General features: G+C 54.0%; 1 protein-coding gene across 2 annotated transcripts in view; it reads right to left on the bottom strand.

Moving 5' to 3' along the window:
- Window positions 1-713: 713 nt before the first annotated feature.
- Window positions 714-21327, bottom strand: part of PTPRU (protein tyrosine phosphatase receptor type U) — a 56237-nt gene continuing 35623 nt past the window's right edge. Inside the window, exons 16-31 of one of the 2 annotated variants that reach the window (XM_041400097.1) lie at window positions 19530-19720; window positions 18257-18329; window positions 18042-18118; window positions 17296-17313; window positions 16475-16511; window positions 16071-16168; window positions 15863-15979; window positions 15130-15284; window positions 13706-13841; window positions 13464-13613; window positions 13186-13359; window positions 11046-11186; window positions 9464-9589; window positions 6941-7098; window positions 5739-5874; window positions 714-3537 (exon numbers count right to left, since the gene is read on the bottom strand). In XM_041400097.1, coding sequence (XP_041256031.1) covers window positions 3475-3537; window positions 5739-5874; window positions 6941-7098; window positions 9464-9589; window positions 11046-11186; window positions 13186-13359; window positions 13464-13613; window positions 13706-13841; window positions 15130-15284; window positions 15863-15979; window positions 16071-16168; window positions 16475-16511; window positions 17296-17313; window positions 18042-18118; window positions 18257-18329; window positions 19530-19720 — 1850 coding nt within the window. In that variant the 3' untranslated portion in view covers window positions 714-3474. The remainder of the gene's footprint in view (window positions 3538-5738; window positions 5875-6940; window positions 7099-9463; window positions 9590-11045; window positions 11187-13185; window positions 13360-13463; window positions 13614-13705; window positions 13842-15129; window positions 15285-15862; window positions 15980-16070; window positions 16169-16474; window positions 16512-17295; window positions 17314-18041; window positions 18119-18256; window positions 18330-19529; window positions 19721-21327) is intronic. The other variant, XM_041400100.1, reaches the window with a different exon arrangement.

The raw sequence follows: 21327 nt of genomic DNA on the forward strand, positions 1-21327 counted from the left end.
AGACCAGTCTGAGCCCACCCTGCCCTCCAAACAGCCCTGGGGACACAGAGCTGAGCCCCAGGGACACCCTGCCAGGGCTGAACCCACACACCCAGAGCCCTTCCCAAGGGCAGGACTTGGTTTTAATTTGCATGATCCCCATTTTTATTATTTACAAGTAAAGTGTAATTACTGCTTCCTTCATGAGCCTTAATTAAAGATGAAAAACAATCCTGACAAGTCAATTAGATTTTTTTTTCCTTGGTCTCCATTAAATTAAGACTCAAGTGTTAGTGGAAGTGTTTCGTATCACAACACATTTAACTGAAGGCTGCTTTGTAATAAATAAATCACTGAAGACCATGCAGGAACTTTTCCTGAAGGCTCTCCTTACAGCAGGACTTCATTTCCCAGCTGGGAAATGCTCTGGCACTCTTTTTCTTCCACACCACCTCTTCCAGCAAGGGGGAAGCCCCACCAGAAGCCGTGGGCAGTCAGGGTGGCTGGTAACCATGCCCCAGCCGAGATCTCCAGGAAGGCACCAACAGCAAAGCTCTGGAAGCACAAAGCAACCCCATCTCCTCTGTGCCACGGGGATTTGTAGGAACCTGGCCCTGCAAATCTATTCCCAAAAATACCCTTTAAAAGATAGCCTCAGAGCCCTTTTCTGCACCTCAGGGCTCCCCACATCACACCTCCCAGCTCAGAGCCAGGAAAGAACTCCAGAGGCCATCACAAATTTGGAACATTTATTTATGCAACTGATTTTTTTTTTAAAGGAAAGAAAGCCAAAAATAATAACAAAATAATAAAAAAACCATTAACAACTGCTGGAGGTGTGTGGTACAATCCACATCAGACATGTCCCTCCCTCGGTCCCACTGCTCCATCCTCGTCCATGGTGGAGCTGCCTCACGGTCCCAAGTCCCTTTGGCACCAGCTCTGGGATGCTGCCATCTTTTAGGAGCACTTTGCATATAGACAAAATTTTTCCAATTTGGTGTTTTTCTTGGGTTTTAATTTTTTTTTTGTTTTGTTTTGTTTTTTATTAAAAAAAAAAAGCACCACTCCAGTCTGTAATACCAATAAACATTATCCATCTTAAGAACAGTATTTATATTTTTATATATAGATTTCTACATATATATTTCTATGTACAGGATGTCCTTGCCTCGTGTCAGAGGAGCACGTCAGTAGAAGCTGGAGATGGGTTGGGTTTTATAGCACTTGGATTTCAAAATCTGCCTTTCACCAGAGATGCCCTAAAAACCCACAGACACCCAGCAAGGAGGTATCAAAAGAAAAAAAAAAGGAAAAAAATCTTGATTTTAAAACATATATACAACTCCTCCAGTCTCTGTAGGACTAAGTGGGGTTTCTCTCCTCCTTTTCCTCTTTCTGGCAATACTTTACCTGCAGAGCCCTGTGGGATGCTCCCTCCCTCTGGACTGCAGGGAGGATGTGGGTGGCCCAGGCAGCAGCATTCCTCCAGCTCCCCGGGCTGGACAGCCCCCAGAGCATCCCATCCCATTCCCAGGGATTTTGGAGGCTCAGCTCAGCCGTTTTATCCAAAACCAAACAACTTCTGCACCCAGCATGCAGCACCTTCCCTAGGACAGCACAGGCAGGTCTATGGAGAGATGGGGACTGGGAAAAGGACACAAATTTATCCCAGTGTAAGTACTAGTGTAGCCAGGTACTGGTGTTACTGGACCATTTGGGAGTAAAAAAGACCTTTTGGTGACAGACAGAATGGGCACACTGCAGGTGAGACAGCAGGGATGGGAAGAAGGAAGGAATAATGTCATATAGCCCTTGGAATAAGTTATTGTCAGACTGTGAATTCCTCAGGGAGGAGGTGGCAGAACCAAGGGTCTGGGATGGTGCTGAAATCCCCATCACCACAGCAGTGGCACATTGTCCAAGGGCACAGAGGGCAGGGATGGCTCTTCCTGCTCTCTTTCACCTTTGGAAGGTGGGTGGAAACCTCTCCTGGGTTTGCTCCTCCAGCCATTTCAGCTGTGCAGCCTTTATGATTCCCTGGATAGAATTCCCTGGGCGATGGAGTGGCAGCCCCAGGCAGGCAGGGCGGGGAAGCTGCCCCTGCCCTGGGGAGGCATGGCTGGGGGACAGGGGGACAGGGATGGGGCGTGAAGGGGGCAGATGGATGAAGGACAAGGCTGCCCACACGAAACCTCAGCATCTGGAGGACAGTTTCTCATCTGCTCTGCTCCATCCCCCCCAAAAGTGATGGGGAAGGGTTCTGCCTGGCCCTCAGGACAGAACCAACCTCCCCATAGTTCCCAGACCCGGATCCCTCTGGATGCACCTTCCCAAGGCCATTTATTTTATTACAACCAGCCTGAGAGCAGAATCCCTGTAATTACATCAATGGAAAAAATGCCATCTCACACCCACCTGCAGCAGGATGGAGCTAAAACGCCTCAGGTACCTTCAGCCACCAGCCCTGGTGGCACAGAAGTGTGGGGACCTTCCCCTGTCCAGCCCCAGTGCACAGCTTTGGCCACAGCTTTGGCACAGCTCAGCCCAAGCCAACACCACCCCAAAATCGATCCTCCTGCCCCACCAGGCCCAGCAAGCCAAAAGCATCAATGGGCAACTCCCCAGGGGTGGCATCCAGGAAGTATTTGGGATGGACCCAAATTTTGAGGATTTTGCTTCAAATGCAGTGATGCACAAAGGAAGGGTTAAAAACAGACCCATGGACCACTGCCTGTGGGACATCAGGAAGAATTCACTGCTACGGATGGAGAGGAAAGTGTGGAGACACTGGGGAACCATCCCCGCCAACACTTTGCAAAAGCACCAGGAGGGTCCAGATCAGTGCTTGCAGAAGGACATTGCATGGCCAGTGCCCCCCATCCCTCACCCCTGGCTGTCCAGGGCTGGATACACAAAGGGTCAGAACTCACAGAACTAAAACAGGATCAAACTCATGGTGCCAACGGGCAGAAACTCAGGAGCTCCTGGGGGGCCTCTGCTCGGGCTCAGAGCGAGTTCCACCGAGGCAAAACCTCCGGCAGCCTCCGGGCTCCTCGAGGAGCAGCTTCAATTCTGCACACCAAAGAACAACATCTCCCAGTGTCCATCCTCCTCTGATGGGAAACAGCCTCAGCTCCTTCTGGCCTCCTCTTCCTCCCCTCCCTGGCCTCCTCTCCAGCAGCTCCAGAGACCCAGCAGCACTGCAGGGCCACATCCCACACACACCAACCCCAGGACGAGCTGTGGGATCCACCCACTCGGACATGCCCAGGCCAGGGAGGAAGGATGGAGACTGGAGGATGAAGATGAAGAGTGGCCAACACATCTCCACGTCCTTTTGTTTTCTGGATCTCAAGTTTCCTGGTGGGTTTTGCTGTTTTCTTTCCTTGGCTGTTTCCCTGCTCACCCCGAGCAGGGACACAGTGCCCAGCTGGGGAGCGCGGTTGGCACGGCCCCTACACAAGCCCTTGCTGCCCCTCTCGTGGCCAGGTGCTATCTGGTCTCCAGGGACTCCAGGTATTCCAGTGCTATGTCGTAGCAGAAATGGTACTGCTCCTGTTCAGAGAGAGAAGGGAGGGTGTTACGATCCTGAGGGAACTGTTGCCCAAAGTGAATGTGAGGAAAAACACACATCAACAGCCCTAAGGAAACAGCTGTCAGCCTGTTGGGGCCCCCTGACAGTTCTGCTGAAGCCACAGCCAGGAAAAACTCCACTCTTGGCAAACAACACCCACTGCTGGGGCAGGGGCATGGTGCCCCAGATCCCACAGCTCCACACGCACTGAATTCCAGCATTTGGGAACACACAGCACCTTCACCTGCCCGAAGGAAGGGACCAGGACTGCAACATCCCCTTCCTGTGAAAATACCTTTATTCACCACCCCAGATACAACCAGCACTGGAGGCTCAGCAACTTAATCACCTCAGTGACTGACATGTGTCAATCAAATGGTGGAAGAGACGTGGGAACAACAGTCTGGGGTTAGAGGTGTCCACAATAAAACTTTAGGCAGGAGATCAAGGAGTTTTTGTTTCTGAATTCAGCAGAGGCTGGAAAAGGGCAGAGCACCCAGGCAAATATCCATGGTTGGAGTGGATGGAGATGCCCTACCCTGGCTGCCAGGACATTCCTTTATCATAAATTCTCTTGCCCAGCAGGACTCCCTCTCCCATCTTTTCGTGAGACATCCAGGGTTGCTGTCAGCATCCACCCACCCTTCACTCCCCATCAGCTGCACAAAGGGAAATCCCAGAGTGGCTGACTCCTGGTTTTGTTACAAAAATCCCTGAACTGGGGCTTGTGAGGGCAGGCTCATCCATCCCTGTCCTCCTTTCCACAACCTGTTCCTGTGCTCTCCCACCCTCAGTACAACTCACAGCACAAAATCCTCAGGAGAGCTCCGACTGTGGCAGTGCCCATCCCAGGAGAGCAAAACCCCAAACAAATCAGGATTTTGTTGCTGCTGCAGGCACTGGGACTCAGGTGGGAGCGCTCCAGGTGTGACAGCAGGGAGGGAGAGGAGAGAGCTCATCTCCCCAGATCCTGGCCGCAGGATGGGGATTGGAGCCTGAGCTCTGGCACGAAAATCCTGTTATCCCACACGGGTGGGTGGCCACAGCATCCCAGGTGGGAGCAGGCAGAGGGGGAGAAGGACTTCAAAGTGAGGAGGCTGCAGCAGCCCAGATTAAAAGCACATAATGCTTTTTGGATTAAGGAAAGGGATTGTTTCCATTTATCATCATATAAAAATAACCCCCGGGGCAAACAGAGGGGGAAGAGGCGCAGGCAGCAGGAAGTGCTCTCTGCTGGGCTGAGCTCCTTACACCAGGCATGGATCCGGCCTCCCGGTGACTCTGGGAGATTGAGATTCCCAGAATAGCCAGTTCAGGTTCATTTGAGGCGGGAGGAGGCTTGTGTCCTGATGGGAAATGTGTTACCTTTTTTTAATACCCTTGCAATTTAGCCCAATGGGTCTGGTGGCTTCATGCTTGTCACATCATCTTTCCATTATCTGCATCCCTCCCCCTGCTCCCCCATCCCCTCCCTCTCCTTCTCCTCTGCTTTTAATTCCTAATGCAAATCACATCCCCTCCTCAAAACCATTTCATTTTGCAACTTAGGGATTTTATAATCTAAACATGGTAAACATTTTCAGCTGGCTTGCTTTTAAAACATCATGAGGCACCTGGATCCCTCCACCACAGGGACAAACAAGTGCCCGCTCCCTCCCCTGTTCCATCATCAGGGGCCTGAATTAGGGCAGAGGCTTTTTGCCCTGACCTGCTGCCAGCTCCAGCCTCCTCCTGAGGACACAGCACTCCATTGCTGCTCCCAGCAGCTTGTGCACCCATTCATTTCACTCCAAGTGCTGTCATTCCCTTGCATATTTCTGACAGGAATGTATCTCGCTCCACACCAGCACTGCTCCCAACGCCACAAACCTTCCAAAGAACCACAGTTGCATCCCATGGGTTAATGTGACTCTGCCTTACAACTCCTGGGAGGATTTCCAACAATCCCAGCACTGACTCCAAGGCTGTGCTGGCACAGCAGGATGAAGACAGGCCCAAGGTTGCTTTGAGGAGCTGCCTCACTTCCCAGCCCACCCCAGCACAGGGCTGGCCTGAGGACGCCCATGGTGCTGATCAGGATTTGGAGTGGAAAAGGCAGTGTTTTGGGAGGTGAGCATCTCCAGCACCTCTCCTTTGTGCCAGGACCAGAAGTCAGGGTGGACAGGGAGGGTCTGGTGCTTACCAAGGTCTCCACCATATTTGGTTTGTAGTTGCGGAGGGTCTTGGCAGCAAAGAAAACATCTGCCATGTTGTGACACTTGATCATCTCCAGGATCATGGTGGAGGCACAGAAGGTGCCGCTCCGGCCACCTCCGTTCCTGGTGGGACAAACACACATGTCAGGGGTGACAAGGTGGCATCAGAGCACCTTCCTGCTCCCTCCAAGTCTCGCTTTCTCTATCCAACCCTGCATCCCAGGGGATGTCCCACAGCAGGGGCTTGTATCTGTACCAGGGGACCTGAACCTGCCCCATGGGGTGGCAGGGCAATGATCCTGCCCTCCAACCCTCCTCCCAAGAGCATGAAAGCATCCTTTTGGATTACCAAGGCTGGATCTCGGACATTTGGGCTCAGGTCCCAGCCCTCCCATGGATCAACTCCTTGTGACCTTGGGGAAGCTACCATGTCCCTCCTGCCCTGCACAGAGTGACCTTGGGCTGGTGACACGGTGGTGCTGCTGCCTGGAGGAACTGCCCCACAATCCACATGGGGCACTGGGAACCTCCCCACATCCTGGGCTGAACCCCCGTTCCCACACCACCACACCTGAAGCCTAACAGCAATGGGGACATGGGAGAGGGAGAGAACACGATGCCAGAGCTTTATAAAGCATGTTCTCAAATTATCCTTCAGCTAACGAAGATGGACAAGGCTGTAATTAGTTTTTGATTAAAGGCTCGCCTGCTGTCTCTCCCCATCTGTGAATGTGCTGGGTCCCATCTGAGGGGAACACACACGGTGTGCATGAGCCAATCCCACTGGAAGGACAGGGGTGGACAGGGCTCAGAGCAACCTGAGGTGTCTCTCCCACTGGAACAAGATAAGCTTTAAGGTCCTTTCCCAGCCAAATCACTCCATGATTCTCTGTCCCCCCCCAGCAATGAGCAGCAAGTGGTGGGAGTGGCACAGCTTCTGCCACGTCCCTTCTGAGCCTGTTACACACACGGGATGCGGGGACAGGGCTGGGACCTCCGCCCAGGGTGGGGGACCAGCACAAAGGGCAGGTTGGTGTCACCCTGCTGAGCAGCCATCTCATGGATGAGGTGACCCAAAACTCGTGTTGTGGCAGAGGCATCCCCATCTGGAGACAAAGTCACCCCAGTGAGGGCTTTGTGAGGATCTCCAGTGCTGTGCAGAGCCTGCTCCTCCCCAGCTGACACTCACAAGCAGTGCACCACAGTCCTGCCATCACCACTTTCCTTCTGCCACCTCTCCACCTGGGCCAGGAGGTGCAGGAAAGACTTCTTGGAGTCCGGGGTGTCTCGATAGGCTGACCAGCGCAGGTACTGGAAATGCCGGACCATTAGGTGCCCCTCCTGCAACTGGAAAAGCAAAACTCATCAGCTGGAACCCATGGGCTGCCCTCATTTGCCTCCACTAGAGATCTGACAGAGGGCAGGAGAGGTTTGATGGAGGGAAGGAGGGGATTGTCACACATGGACAGCAGAGGCAGAGAGGAAAACCCTTTCCTGCTGCTTTAACATGGGTAGTTCAGCCCTGGTCTCCAGCTAACACTGGTTCCACCACCCCATCCCACCCAGGACAACTCCACTGACATGGTTTATCCGACCTCACAGCATCTTGGGCTCTCTGTATCTCCCAAAACCTGCTCCCAGGCTCCTGAGCCTCCCCAAGGCTTCTCCATCACACCTTCCTCTTTGCATGGCCAAGATTCATGGGATGTGGTTCTGTTGTGCTCACTGTAAACCAGGAGGCTGCTGAGAGGCTGCCACGGAAGCAGGAGCTTAATACCTGGTAATCTGGTTAGTTTAGAAACCTAATCTGGTTAGTTGGATCCAGGAGGAGGATTACATCCACAGAGCTCAGCAGGCTTTAGCTGGGCAGATGTGGGACTCCTGCTCTGGAGCACTCGGAGCATCCCAAGTACAGGATGGGATGAGACCACGGTCACCCCCCCAGACACAACCTGGGGCTCACAGCTCATGTGTGGGGAGCACATGGAGGAGAAAGGGGGGCCAGGGCCAGATGGGGGACACTCAGCTCTGAAGGGCTCCATCAATGCAGTTTCAGGTGCCTCCTGAGTGGGATGAGCAGCAGACCTTCTCCACTCAGCAGGACCAGACATTCCTGTGGGGGAGATGATATTCCTGGGGACTGAGAGCTGAGGGCATTTGGTGCCCACTCTAACCTGCAGATTTCAAACAGGGGCTTTTCTGAACCTTTTCAGGAGCTCTGAGTGAGCTGGTGATGTGCCTGTGATGGCCTGACCACCCTAGGCTCCAGTTTTTGCTTCCAGCTGCAAGCCAGGAAAGCAGAGGAGGACATGGGAAGAAAGAGGAAAAGTGGAAAGCAGAGGAGGAAGAGGAAACAAATAAATGGAGTTGAAAAAGAAGAAAACTCCTTTGACAGCCTGGGAAAGAAAGTTTTGGGATCTGTTTTGAAGTGAGGTGAAAGCTCTGGAGCACTTGTGACACCCCAAATGCCCATCTCCATTCCAGCAAGGCTTGGCACAAAGTGACTCCATGCATTTCCCAGCCCTGCTCCAGCAATCTGCTCCCTGGAGGAATCTCCTCGTCAATCCAGAGATTTCCATCACGCTGCATTTTAATTTAGCCCAGAGTATATCCTACCACCTGAGAGATGAGCATATTTGGTGTAGGATTTTGTGCTGACACCCAGGAAATGCCAGATGCTGCCTCGGGGAGCATGAACCAAAACCCTCTTTGTGTTAAGAGTTCAGATAATCAGGATTTATCTCCTCTGGCCCCGGCCACCCCGCTGAAGCACCTTCCCAGCCGGGCCGTCAGCCAAGCCACACATTCCCTTCCAAGCTCCCTAATTCCCATCTGCCCAATGACCTTCACTGGGGCACTGGCCTCAGCCTCTTGGCAACCATTACGAGTTTAAAGACATCGGGGATGCCATCTCCTCCCAGCTGGCATTTGTAGGTAAATCAGCTGCTTCTTTCCAAGTACAGCTCAGCATCACCACATCCTTTCCCTGCTGCCCTGCATTTCTCTTCATTCAAGGCAAGCTTAACCAGCCATGCAACACTGACAAAGGGTAAAAATCTGTGTGGATCTTCTGATCCTGCAGGGAAAGGGCTCTGCTTAAGCCAGGGGAGCTGCTGTGCCCACATGGAGAGTCTCCATCCTGTGCTATGTGTGTGGCAGGACAGAGATGGAGCTTCAGGCAGGAGGAGAAAGGTCTTCTGGCAGTTTTCTAACACTTTTCAAGGAGCTGTGAACTCCAGAAAGGTTGGATGAAGCAATGGCAATGTTACAAATTCCTCTCTGGCAGGAGGAGAGCTGGGGCTGTCTCCTCTGCAGGAGCTGAGTTAGGCTGGAGACCCCAGCAGTCAGGAAGGATCCTACTGCTCTCAACAACTCCCTGAAATGTTGAAGCCAGGTGGGGTCAGTCTCTTCTCCAAGGTAAAAAGTGATTAAAAAAGAGAAAACAGCCTCAAGCTGCATCATGGGAAGTTTAGATGGGGTATTAGGGGAAAATTTCTCCACCAAAAGAGTTGTCAAGCCCTGGCACAGGGTGCCCAGAGAAGCTGTGGCTGCCTCTGGATCCCTGGAAGTGTCCAAGGCCAGATTAGATGGGGCTTGGAGCAATCTGGGATACTGGAAGGTGTCCCTGTCCATGGTAGGAATAACATGACTTTGAAGTTCCCTTCCAACCTAAACCATCCTGGGATTCTGTAATTCATATAAAGCAGCTCACCCGTGTGATGTTCTGGACTCGGAAGAGCCGGGACACGATGTCCTCATCCGCCACTCCCGAGATGTATTCCACCTCCATGGGGCCATAGTGCTGGAGCCCTGGCTCGGGCCAGTACTGCAGGCAGGGCTGTGGAGAGAAGCACAGCTCATCATGACTGGAAATGCAGGCTGGGACACAGGGAAGGGCATCAGGAGACGCCCCTGAAGGGAGTGGCTGGCGCTGGACCTGGGGGGGCTGCTGGCATCCCAGGGTGGGATGGTGGCCCCAGGGTGGGTGCTGGACCACAATGCCATTTCTCACTCAGAACACCAATGGCTGGAGGATCTCCCAGCTTACTGAGCGATCAGAGATGAAAGGTCAGGTGCACCCCCAGCACCCACACAGCCCCCTCACACTGCACGGACACAACAGCTGACACTGCCTGGACACTGCTGTTCCAGGAGGATGCAGGATGGGCTGTGTCCCAGTTCCAGCACAGACCTGATCCCACACAACAACAGAGCAGGGCTGGGCTGCTCCCAACTGGCTCTGAAGCCCTGCTGGCTTTAGGAGCCACTCTGCCACCAGCAGTGACAGCAACGTGGGATGTCAGTGCTCCTCATCCCATGGCCAGGACATCCCACCAAGCCAAAGCAATCCCAGCCTGCACCTCTGGGGAGCAACTCCCCCTCCCTGTGTCCATCATGGCACTGATGGATTGCTCGGTCCCTGGAGCATGGGTGAGATTGTTTTCACAGTGTGACAGCTGGGAAACCAGCACCAAGACAAAATATATGATGTTTGTCACCACACTTTCACAGGACATTTAGCAATGCAGGTCAGCCACGGCCTGGGCCCAACTGCACGGCAAATGTGTCTCAGGAATAATTGGTTATTAATAGGGGCTATAAATCTCTGAGATCTCTGAGCCTTCCAGACTCAGAACTATAATTTGGATATTAAAACTTCCCTTGGCAAGGCGTAGTTCAAGTGAGGGCTGTACCCTCAAAGTCACCTTTCAGAGCTGCCTGCTGGCAAGGTTGATTTATTACCTGTTGGTCTTATACCAGTAAACATTTATGATCCAGCTAAATATTGTAACCCAGACACCCCTGAAGAACAGACGGCAAGAGAGAGGCAGGGCTGAGTAAAGAGGAAAAGTTGCAGCAGGAAGGGATTCTGTCCCTGTGCCCTGCTCAGGTGAGACCCCACCTGCAGAGCTGCCTCCAGCTCGGGGAACATGGACCTGTTGGAGCAATGTCAACACCAAGGGAATGCCAACGCCAACTCAAAGCCAGCACTACACCAACTCCAACACTATGCCAACTCAATGTTAGTGAAACACAAACACCATGCACCCAGGCTGGGCTGCTGCTCAACACCTCTTTGCCTCCAACTGGCTATCCCTGTGCTTACAGGGGACAAATCCTGAGTGCTGCATACAGGCCTGTGTCCTCTTCCAGAGGAGAAATTGCTGAGTGAGCAAGGCAAGGGGCTGCAGCGCTGTCAGGGCAATGGGGACAGAGCAGGACAAAGCCAGTCGCGGGGACGCAGCAGGACAAAGCCACCCATGAGCCAGCACAGTGCAGGCAGCAGCACTCACCCAGGCGGAGTTGGACTGGTTGAGCTGGTTGAGCATGACGATGGAGGTGCAGCCATAGTCGTACACCAGCCGCCAGAAGTCGGTGGTGGTGTTCTGCAGCGGGTGCAGCGTGACGATGAAGGCAGCGCTCTTGGTGTAGCTCTGCAGAGAGGAAAGATGAGCACCAGTAAGGACACGGTGGTGACACTGGAGCCACTTTTGTCACACCCCAAAGAATCAGTGCAACCAGATGAGTGGGACCAAAACCCTCTTCTCCAAGACTGAGCAGAACTGATCTCCCTGGCACAGCCTCAGTTCCTCCATGCCCTGGTGATGGGGAGATCCAAGTGATCCCTGCCTGGTCAGGATGAAAACACCCACATTTTGCTCTCACAGGAAAGAGTATTTTGCATAAATAACGACAGAAAAGATGCTACCTTTGAGCAAAGAACAAGCAGAAGCTGTGGCTCCCAGAAGACCCCAAACCCCAGCTCAGCACCCTGGCCCTGACTGGAAGTATCACCCACAGCATCATCCCCACCCACAGCACCCCACCACCAGGCACTGGGAGCAGCAGAGACAACCACTGACCTGGGTTCAAATTTTTTTTTTTTTTGTGGGGAAGAAAACCCCCCAAAAAAAGATCTTAGAGATTGCAAGAAGGAAGTGGGAGGAAAGGAAATTACTGTATCTCTGGTTTGTGCTTTGAACAAGATACATCCCCACTTGGTCATCCTGCTGCTGGTTTGCCAAGGGACAGCTGAGCTCAGCACTGCATCAGGCACACTTAACACAGTTTGGCTCAAGCCTCTTCAGACACAGAATCAGCACAGCTCTCTGCTAATGGGGGTCCTCTGCCTGCTGCAGGACCTCCTGATTGAGCTCACAGAAATTACCTTATTGAACCATTCCCGTGGCCATGTCTGTGGGCAGCAGTGAGACCCCAGCACTCAGCAAGAGCTTTCCACCTTCAAGGAGGGGCATGAGAGCAGCAGGGGGAAAGAGATTTTACCATGTATTGCCCGGGCTTGCCTTGGCACAGGTGTAAGTGACAGCAGGGTGTGGGGCAGGGCACGGCTCCACTGGCACCAGCACCCCTGATGGGTGGCACAGGCCAAGCTGATCTGACAGATGGACAGACTGACTGAGCAAACCACTTTGGCACTTAAAGAGAATGAGACTTTTTTTTTTACCCTAAGAGGGAAATAGGTTTTATCCCTTCAGCAAGAATTTCATCCAAAGGGCTTTGTCTGTCTATAAAAAATATTTCATTCACTGACCCTTCAGCAGAGATTAAGGGAAGCTCAGTGATGCATAAAGATAAAATGGATATGCAAACAGCAAGCAAGCTGGAAACAAAACTCCCATCCCACTGCAGCACTATGAGAGCCACTCCCCACCACCAGCAGCTCACTCTGCTTTACAAACTGCTTTTGCTGTGGGAGCAGGAATCAGGGAGATGGGATCTGCACAGAGATCCAGCAGGATAAATCACCCACAGCATGAAAACATAAGGCTCAGCCTGGTGCCAGCACTCAGCCATGACCAGGAGGGTCTGGGGAAGATGCCTGAGGTGTGGGGGTCCCTGTGCTGCCCATGGAAAGCATTTCAAGGAAAGGAAGTAGGGCTGGTGATGAATGACACCATCCCTCAGTGTGGGCTTGGAGCCTGCAGCATCCTCTGCTCTGCTTTGTGATCATCAGCCATTAGGAGACAGCTTTGTCACCACCGGGTCCTTTCTGACTGCATCAGGGGGAGGCATGGTGGCTCTGGGAGCAGTTCAGAGCCCTCCCAGTTACATCACCAGTGGCAGGAGGATCACTGCAGGGGCTGGCAGCACATGGGGGGCTTAATGCTACCAACCCCCCCCAAAAGCTTCCTCTCCCTACGCTGCTCCACTGTCACTGCAAAATCCTGGAGTCCCTCAGTGCCTGGCTCATGAGAGCAGGAGAAAACCTCTTGCAGGGTGCTACTACACAAAAGAAGGGGTGGCAGGACCCCATTATGCCATCCCAACCCTTCCCTCCCTACACACAGCTACCATGAGCCTTCCTACCCATGTGCAAAACAAGGCCATAAATTCAAACCAAACAAAGTTCTGCTATGAAAAGTTGCCTGAGCCCACAGGAAGCAGCCTCTTCCCTCCCCAGGGAACACTCACGTCAGTTAAGGCCGCATTGATGTAGTTGTTGCTGTCTCCATCCACGGAGATGAGGAAGGGAAGGCATCGGTCGGGCGGCAGGACGTCCATGCTGCGGTTGCGCTCCCGGTTGCGAGGCAGGAGCGCGATGCTGCACTCCTCCACGTCCAGGTGTGGGGTCACCGAGTTCAGGGTCTGCGGGTACACGGGTCCCCCTCAAAGCCCTGCCTAGTCCCAGCAGGGGTGGGCACCGGGAGGGTGAGGACAAGGGGGAGCTGCAGACGTTTTGGGATGCTCACCTGGAACTCCTCCCGCAGCTGCGAGGAGTTGCTCTGCGGCTCTATCCTCACCATCTCCTTGTAGGTGGGCTTGAACTCGCTGGCAGGGATGCTGGTCTCCCCACACAGACAGGCCTCCAGGATGGCGTCATGGATGAAGATGTACTGCTCCTTTGGGGAGGAGAGGGGACAGGGCTGAGCCTCCAGAGCCGGCTGGTGACAGCAACCCCAGGTGTCTCCAGCTGTCCCCGATGCCAGCTCACCTCCGTCTGGATCATGTTGATCCTCCGCGAGCAGAGGGTCTTCACACAGTTGTAGATGTCCACAACGCCCTCGCACTCAGCCATGTCCAACATCACATCCAGGACGATGTAACAGCCAGTCCTCCCTGTGCCAGCACTGGAGATGGAGGGGGAAACAGCAAACACATTCCCAGTCTGTGCTGGCATCCACACACAGCCTGAAAGGCTGCTGGCCACCGAGCAATGCCTCTGTGGACGAGGGCTCAACACACAGATCCTGTACCCAGCAACCCTACAGGGCTGCCAGGACCTCACACAGCTCCAGAGGCTGGTTTAGCCTTAAACCTGCCCAAACACACCTGCTGCAGCCCCAAGGGTGTGTGAAGGCCAGATAGGCACCCATATCTAAAGTTCATTTTTAATTTAAGGCAGCACAACACATGGTTTTTGCAATAAAACCGACAACTAAACCATCTAAGTGCCAACAGTCCCGTGGGACCCCAGCCCAAAAGCACCAAGGAGGGCTCAGCTGTGAGCCCTGGCAGAGCAGTGAGGCTCCCCTGGCATGAACAGGTCTGGATGCACCAGGTGAGACCCTCAGGGTAAGGCTAAGGCCAGCAGGGTACCCAGAGCGAGTCCAGCAGTGGTGACATCCAGGCCCTGGCATGGCTGGTGTCACAGTCAAAGACCTACTGTCTGACACCCCCTCCAATGATGTGTCAGGAACAGAACCACCCCCCCGTTCCTCTCCTACAGAGTCTTTTCCAATGAAATACTAATTTCTGGGGCTGATGAATCACTCGTCATGATTATCAGTGATTACAGGCTATGGGCACTAATCACACTGGCTGGTGAATGAACGCTGATGAGGCAGTTGACAGGGAGAAATCAAATAAAAAATAAAAAATCCCTCCCACTCATCAGCTCCTCCTGGTTTGCCCAGTGGAGGAAAAGCTATTAGCCCATCATGTGGGAAAGCCTGCTCAGGGCACAGAGAGCCACCAAAGCTGCTCAGATGTATCACTCGTGTCCTGCCAGCTCCAGTGGCTGAGCCCTGCAGGGACAGCCCTGTGGGAAACCCTGGGAACAGGACTGTCCTGCTGCCCCCTGCCTCTCCCTTCAGCCAGACCCCAAGTCCGGACCATCAGAAGTGGTCAAGCTGCTCATTGCTGTTTTACCTTTGCCAACCGGGACAGAGCTGTCACCAGTAACAGGCTGGGGCAGCCCCAAAACAGTGCTGCTCCCTGCTTGTCCTCCTGGACCAGCCCCTGCTGCCACCAGCCCAGCAGTGACATTTCAGACAGGTGCCATCACAGAGGGACGTCAAGGCCAGGTTGGACAGGGGTTGGAGGAATCTGGACTAGTGGAAGGTGTCCCAGCCCGTGGTGGGGGAATGAGCTTTAAGGTCCCCTCCACCCCACCTGTCACACATGCCCTGCCCTCACCTGCAGTGGATGACGATGGGGCCGGCGTCGGGCGGTGTGGACGCCTTCACCCTGCGGATGAAGGCCAGCAGCCCCGTGGCGTGGTAGGGGACACCGTGCTCGGGCCACGACATGAAGTGGAACTGCTTCACCTCGTGCCGGGCCGAGTAACCCCGCTGCAAGGGAAGGGTGAGAGGGCAAGGTCACTCAAACGCTTGATTTTCTCAGGAATCCATGATTTTGCCAGCTCAGCACCCAGGCAGATGGGACCACACAGCAGTCACATGCTTGGGCAGCCCCACAGCTCTTTCCTCTTGGCTGCAAGAGGGTTAAAAATCACCAAGGAGAAAAAGGAGGAGGTGGCAGCAGCCTCAGGTGTCCCTGCCCAATAACCAGACCGTAATTTGACATCCCTGTAGATTAAGGGGTAAATTGCACTGGCTCCATCTCCAATTACCATGCTGCAGAGTGATGGCTACATCACCTCCAGCCCAAAGGAGAGGAATGCATCTTTCTCCCCCACCACACTCACACAAAAATTAAACACTCACTCACTGTCCAAATGAAGGTGGAACTTGAGCCGCTCACCCGGCACAGGGTGCAGAGCCAGGGAATAGGCAAAGGAAGGAGCGACTGGTGACCCCATATTGGGTTAAATAAACAGGATACTCATAAATGCCAAGCTGTGGAGCGTGAGAGGTGCCCGAGGGGGGGTCTGTCCCCGAGGCAGGGTCGGGCAGGGACAGGGCCGTACCCTCTCAAGGGCGAAGGTGCGCACAGCGTACTCAGCCAATGTCTCTGACTCCACCAGCGTGATCTTGATGTCCCCGTACATCTCTGTGTCATCTGGCCAGTACTTGGAGCATTTCACCTGCAACAAGAGCACAGGATGGGGGCTAGGCTCTGTGGAGATGGCTTCCAGCAGGGATGGGATGGCATGGCATGGGAACAGGGACGCTTACCCGGCCCACTTCCACCAGCTTGGTGATCATCACGATGCTGGAACAGTGCTCCTGCCACACCATGCGCCAGAAGTCGTACACCATCTCCTGCTTGGGCCCTGTGGGACACAGTAAAAGCCCCCACAGAGGGATGGGCACGACCAGCAGAACCCAGCCCTGGCAGTGGCCCAATGCCACCATGTCATCCCCTCCTGCCTGTGAGGCACAAACAGCTCCACAGCACCTCAGAGCCCTTTTCCCCAGGGCTGTGCAGTGCCAAGGGGAGGCAGGAGGGGTGGGAGCACCTCCACATTGGCCCCCTCCCTTCCCTTCCTGCTCCTGCAAGGTTTAATCCCACCAGGAATAAAACCTGGCTGCTACACAGGAGCTGAGGAGCCACTGGCTGAGGGCAGGGCCTGACTCACCTTGTGTGGCTATGAAGTGGTTGGACCTGTGGTAGCCCTGCAAGGGAAGAAGAGACATCATTCCCAAGCTGGGGCACAGACCTTTAGACACTTCCCAGACACCCAACTGGTAGAAATTCCCCACAGCCACTGGGCCAGGTCCTGCAAGTCCACTGCAGGAAGAGAAGGTTCAGCAGCCATCCCACACACAGCACACCCTGTCCTGGGATGGTGCATCTCCTGCATCCCACAAGAGGCTCACGTAATGCCCAACCCACACCCCTGGTCTGCAAAATCCTTTATCAGCACCTTGAGGGATCCACAAGCTCCACTGCAGCTCCTTCTGACACCACACGGCTGCCAGAAGAGCCCCACTAGTGACCCCCCCACTGCACAGCAGCCACCTGGTGCTGAGACAGCCCCACTCCCCTCCTCCATCCCAGCTGCTCCGCCCTTAACAAGGTCATGCCAAAGAGCACATTCCAGCCAGACTACTGCCAGAGGGACTGTGAACACAGTGTCCCACACCCCGGCCACACGTCCAGCAGAGTTAAACCACACCACACGCATGGAGGTGACAGTGGCTTCTCCATCCCCTGTGGGTCTTTTCACAGGGGACTTTTGTGGGTCAAATTCAACCCCTTCTCAGAGCATACAGGCCCTGCTTCCCATGCCCCGGTGCCACACAGACCTTGCTTTCCCATTCCCTGGATGTTCCCAGGTTTATGGACACATTTTCCCAGCCTGCATCTCCCTGATGGTATTTAGTCCACACTGCCCAGGGTGAGGCCTGATAGGAGACGGGAGCAGAGAAGGGAGGAGAGGGGGAAGAGTCTACTTACTTCTCGGTTAATCCGAATCTTAACGATCCCATTGGGACACAGATTTGAGAGAAAAAGATCAGAGATATTAGTGAGGCACAGAGCAGAGAGGGGTTAGAGCACCTGCCCTGGAGCAGGCCATGGAGAGACAGGGCAGAATGGACACAGGGGACAGGTTGAGGGACACTGCTTGGGCACTGGGATCAGGCCACCACTGACAGACAACACTCTCTGGGCAGGAGGGAAAAGTGGGATTTGCTGCTGCTTCCAGGAGATGCTGGAGCCTTCCTGCAGCTGCTCTGGTCTCAGCATTACTGGAGGTGGCAGGGGACATCACTCTTGGGGACACTGCTCTCAGAGGACACCAGGGCTGGACTCTGCCCAGATTCACACACACCAGCAGGATCAAGGGATACTCCAGTGTGAGCCCCAGATGGTCCCTTGGTCCTCTCAACCTCTGCATCCCCCACCCAGGGAGAGGGAGATCCACGGCCACATGAGCAGGTGAGGGGGGAAGAGGATATAAAAGCAGAGAGGGAATGAGAAGGAGGGACAGAGCAGAGCAGAGAGAGATGCAACAAGCAGAAACTGCTGATGAACACAAATAAATCAGGCAGGTCCTTCATGATGTGTTCCAGAGATGCACTGACCAGCCCACCCTGGGCTGTCCGAAATCCTCCAAATGCTGCTGGACAGACCCTGAGAGGCCACAGGAAGCTCGTGCTGCAGCCCAGAGCCCCAGGGACACAGGCCCTGTCCCCACTTACGTCGATGTAGTTGGCATTGATGTAGTCGGAGTTGGGGTCACCCAGCAGCGGGTGCAGCTTCACGCGGTGACGGTCATCTGGGGGAAGGGGACAAGGAGCCATCAGTGCCTGCTACCCACCAGGGCACTCTGAGCAATCACTCTGGCCCAGAAATCCGCAGAACATGGGATTCTGAAGCTGTTTGGGGTATCTAAGCCTTTGCTAAAGGCACTCACATGTGGACACATGATCCTGTCTCCCTTTGGTCTTGTCTTTCTTCTTTGAAGCATCCCAGCCTTCAAAGAAACTCTGTAAGGAAAGGATGGACATTTCAAGCTGAGGGCAGGACTCTGGGGTCCCCCCAGCCCCAAAAACTCCCTGGGGAGCAGGACATACAGGGTAGTACCTCCACCCCAACACCTGGCTCTTTGCAGCCTCATCTCCACCTCCACAGCACACTCTGCCAGCTACACACTCCTGTTACATCCACAAAACAGTCTATTTTCCAGCAAATTACAGACTGCCTGTTTTGGTTTTTTTTTCTAGGGTTGGTTGTAGTTTTTTTTATTCCTAAACCTTCCCAGCTCCTTTCTCTCCCCAGCACAGAACAGGTTTGTGTGTAATAACAGTGACATTCATAGATTGGCATAAGAGGTGGAAAGTGGAAGGAAATTACATGTTTTCTCCCCTCCCATAATATCTGAGTGCTTTCAAATGACTAGTTCCAAGAACATACAGCAGCTTTTCAAGGAGCACTAATGATTATCACAAGCCCTGGTTTGTCCAATGCATGAAGGGGTGGGGGGAAAGAGAGCTCCTGCTCCTGAAACAGCTGAGCATTAAACAGTAATTTCACTGGGAAACTTCAATCTCCAGACCTGTGGGACACCAAGGACTCAGGAAACTACCCCGCTGCTGTGCTGAGGCAGAGACTTGTGAAATAACCTGCTCTGTTACAAGTGCTCTGACCTGGCCAGCTGGGATGGACATGATGCCACCAACCACCAACAATTCTTGGGAAAGAAATCCCTCCCCTGGCATCACCCTCCCCAGCATCCTCTCCCTAGGGTCTTCATGGTCTTGGAGCTGCCAGATTGCAGAAGATTTGCTTCTTCTTAGGCTATGGCCATGCTTATCACAGGCCAAGTGTGCTGGAGGGCAGAAGGTGACATGGTGATGCCCAGGGAAAGGAAAGGGAAAGGAAGGAGCAGGCCTGGCCCTTGCAGGAGAGCTGGGATGACACACTGCAGACAGGGCTGGCCGAGCTGGTTTGGCTCATCTCAGGGACCTGCTCAAGCTGAGAAATAATCCAGAGCTGCCAGCATCAGCCATTCAGTCCCGACTCGGGGACACCCCCATGCTGACAGTGCCAGCCCAGAGCTGTGAGCTCCAGCTCCATCCAGAGCTCCAGACCTAGAGCATTGTCTCCTTGCACATGGATCCCATCCATGTCCCCCGTCCATCCCACCTCCCGCTCCCCCCTGAGACGCTGGCACGAGGTGTCCCCACCTCATACTCCTGCTTGAAGCCGTAGCCCTCGGCCGTCTTCATCTGGTTGATGTGCTGCAGGAGGTCGGCCACGCGCACGGCCGGGTGCAGCTGCCCCGTGTGGTACGGGGAGCCCTTGCGGCCGCACTGCCGCCGCGGGGAGCCCCCCAGGAGGCTGCTGGACTCATTGACCACACTGCTGCGCTGGTCACCTGCACAAGGGAGGGACAAGGAGGGGCTATCGGGGCAGCCAAACGTTGGGCTGCAGCCCCATCACCTCCTCACACCCACAGAGGGGTGGGGAAGGCATACCCACAAAATGCAGCTGCTGCAGGCCCTCTCTGGGGTCCACCAGCCCTCAATCCCACTCCCATCCCCTCGTGTTCTCTGCAGCTTTTCCTACACCACAAAGCCAAGAATGCCCAGTACAGCCTCTTAAGACCTCAGCAGGTCTATTAGAAATCAGTAGGCAAGGCCATAAGGGGATAATAACCTCATTTCCCCACGGCTGGAACAATGAGCTCCCATGCAGACAAGCAAGAGCTCCATGCCCAAATATTCACACAAGATCCTCAGTTGAAATGTCCCCTTGCCAAAGTCTCCAGCACAGCTTAACAGTTCATTTCCCTCACTGCTAGAGACCAGCACTGGCTTCCTCACGCAGTCACAAATGGAGCTCACTGCTGTTTGATGGAGAGCTTGTGAAGTGTTTACCTGGTTTATGTCTTTGCTGTGTCATTACCAGCAGAGCCAGGCTAAGACCTCACCTGTGTTTGTCAGGGCAATTTCCCACACCAGATCCCAAAATCTGGGTTTGCACAAAACCTGATGCTCTGCGCTACTCCCAGAGATGGGCAAGCAGGGACCTATGGAATGGCTGGGGTTGGAAGGAACCTTAAAGCCCATCCAGTGCCACCCCTGCCATGGGCAGGGACACCTCCCACTGTCCCAGGCTGCTCCCAGCCCTGTCCAGCCTGGCCTTGGGCACTGCCAGGGATCCACGGGCAGCCACAGCTGCTCTGGGCACCCTGTGCCAGGGTTTCACCACCCTCAGAGGGAAGAATTCCTTCCCAATATCCCATCTATCCCCTCTGGCAGTGGGAGACAACAGGAAAACCCAGGAGAGTGCCTCCACATCCCATGACCTGACAAATGGGCTCATCAGCTGCTGGGATTAAAGAGGAATTAATTGCTGGCATTTGCAAGGTGCTGCCATAGCCACATGCTGAAGAACCACTGGGGTTTCCATGAGGATTAGTGACTTTCTTTTAAATGCACAGAAACTGAAGGGGTGTGTGGGGGGGAACAGCCTCCAACCAGTCACCAAGTCATTAATTTCCCTTCGTTAATTAAGGATGTTTACAGGCAATGGAGACTCTCCCAGCCATGGCAGGCAGCCCAAGCTCCCCAGCTCAGCCCCACCAGCCTTTGAGAGTTTCAAGGACAGCAACCAAAGAAAAAAAAAACCCCAACCTAGCTCGATGTATTCAGAGGAGGAAAAGTTTGCCCTCTGGGCTTTAATGATCCATGAGACAATGGCAGGGAGCGCATCAGTCCCGCAGGCCGTGCGGAAGAGCCGCGTGCAGGCGGCATCTTGCAGCTACTGTAACAGATGTTATTAGCATATGGCTGAAACTGGGGCAGCCAAAGAGTTATTTTACAACTAAATCAGCATGGAGACACATCCTCCAGTGGGTGTGAAGTTATCAGTCTCTCTCTGATGGGAGCACAGGGGCTCTTTAACCCTTCAACGCCCAGGCTGTGCAGGGAAGGCTGGGGGAAAGCTTCCAACCTCAGCGTAAGCCAGGAGGTAGGATTC

The sequence above is a fragment of the Onychostruthus taczanowskii genome, unplaced genomic scaffold (assembly GCF_017590055.1).
Source record: "Onychostruthus taczanowskii isolate IOZ18803 unplaced genomic scaffold, ASM1759005v1 scaffold171, whole genome shotgun sequence".
Taxonomy (NCBI): Eukaryota; Metazoa; Chordata; class Aves; order Passeriformes; family Passeridae; genus Onychostruthus; species Onychostruthus taczanowskii.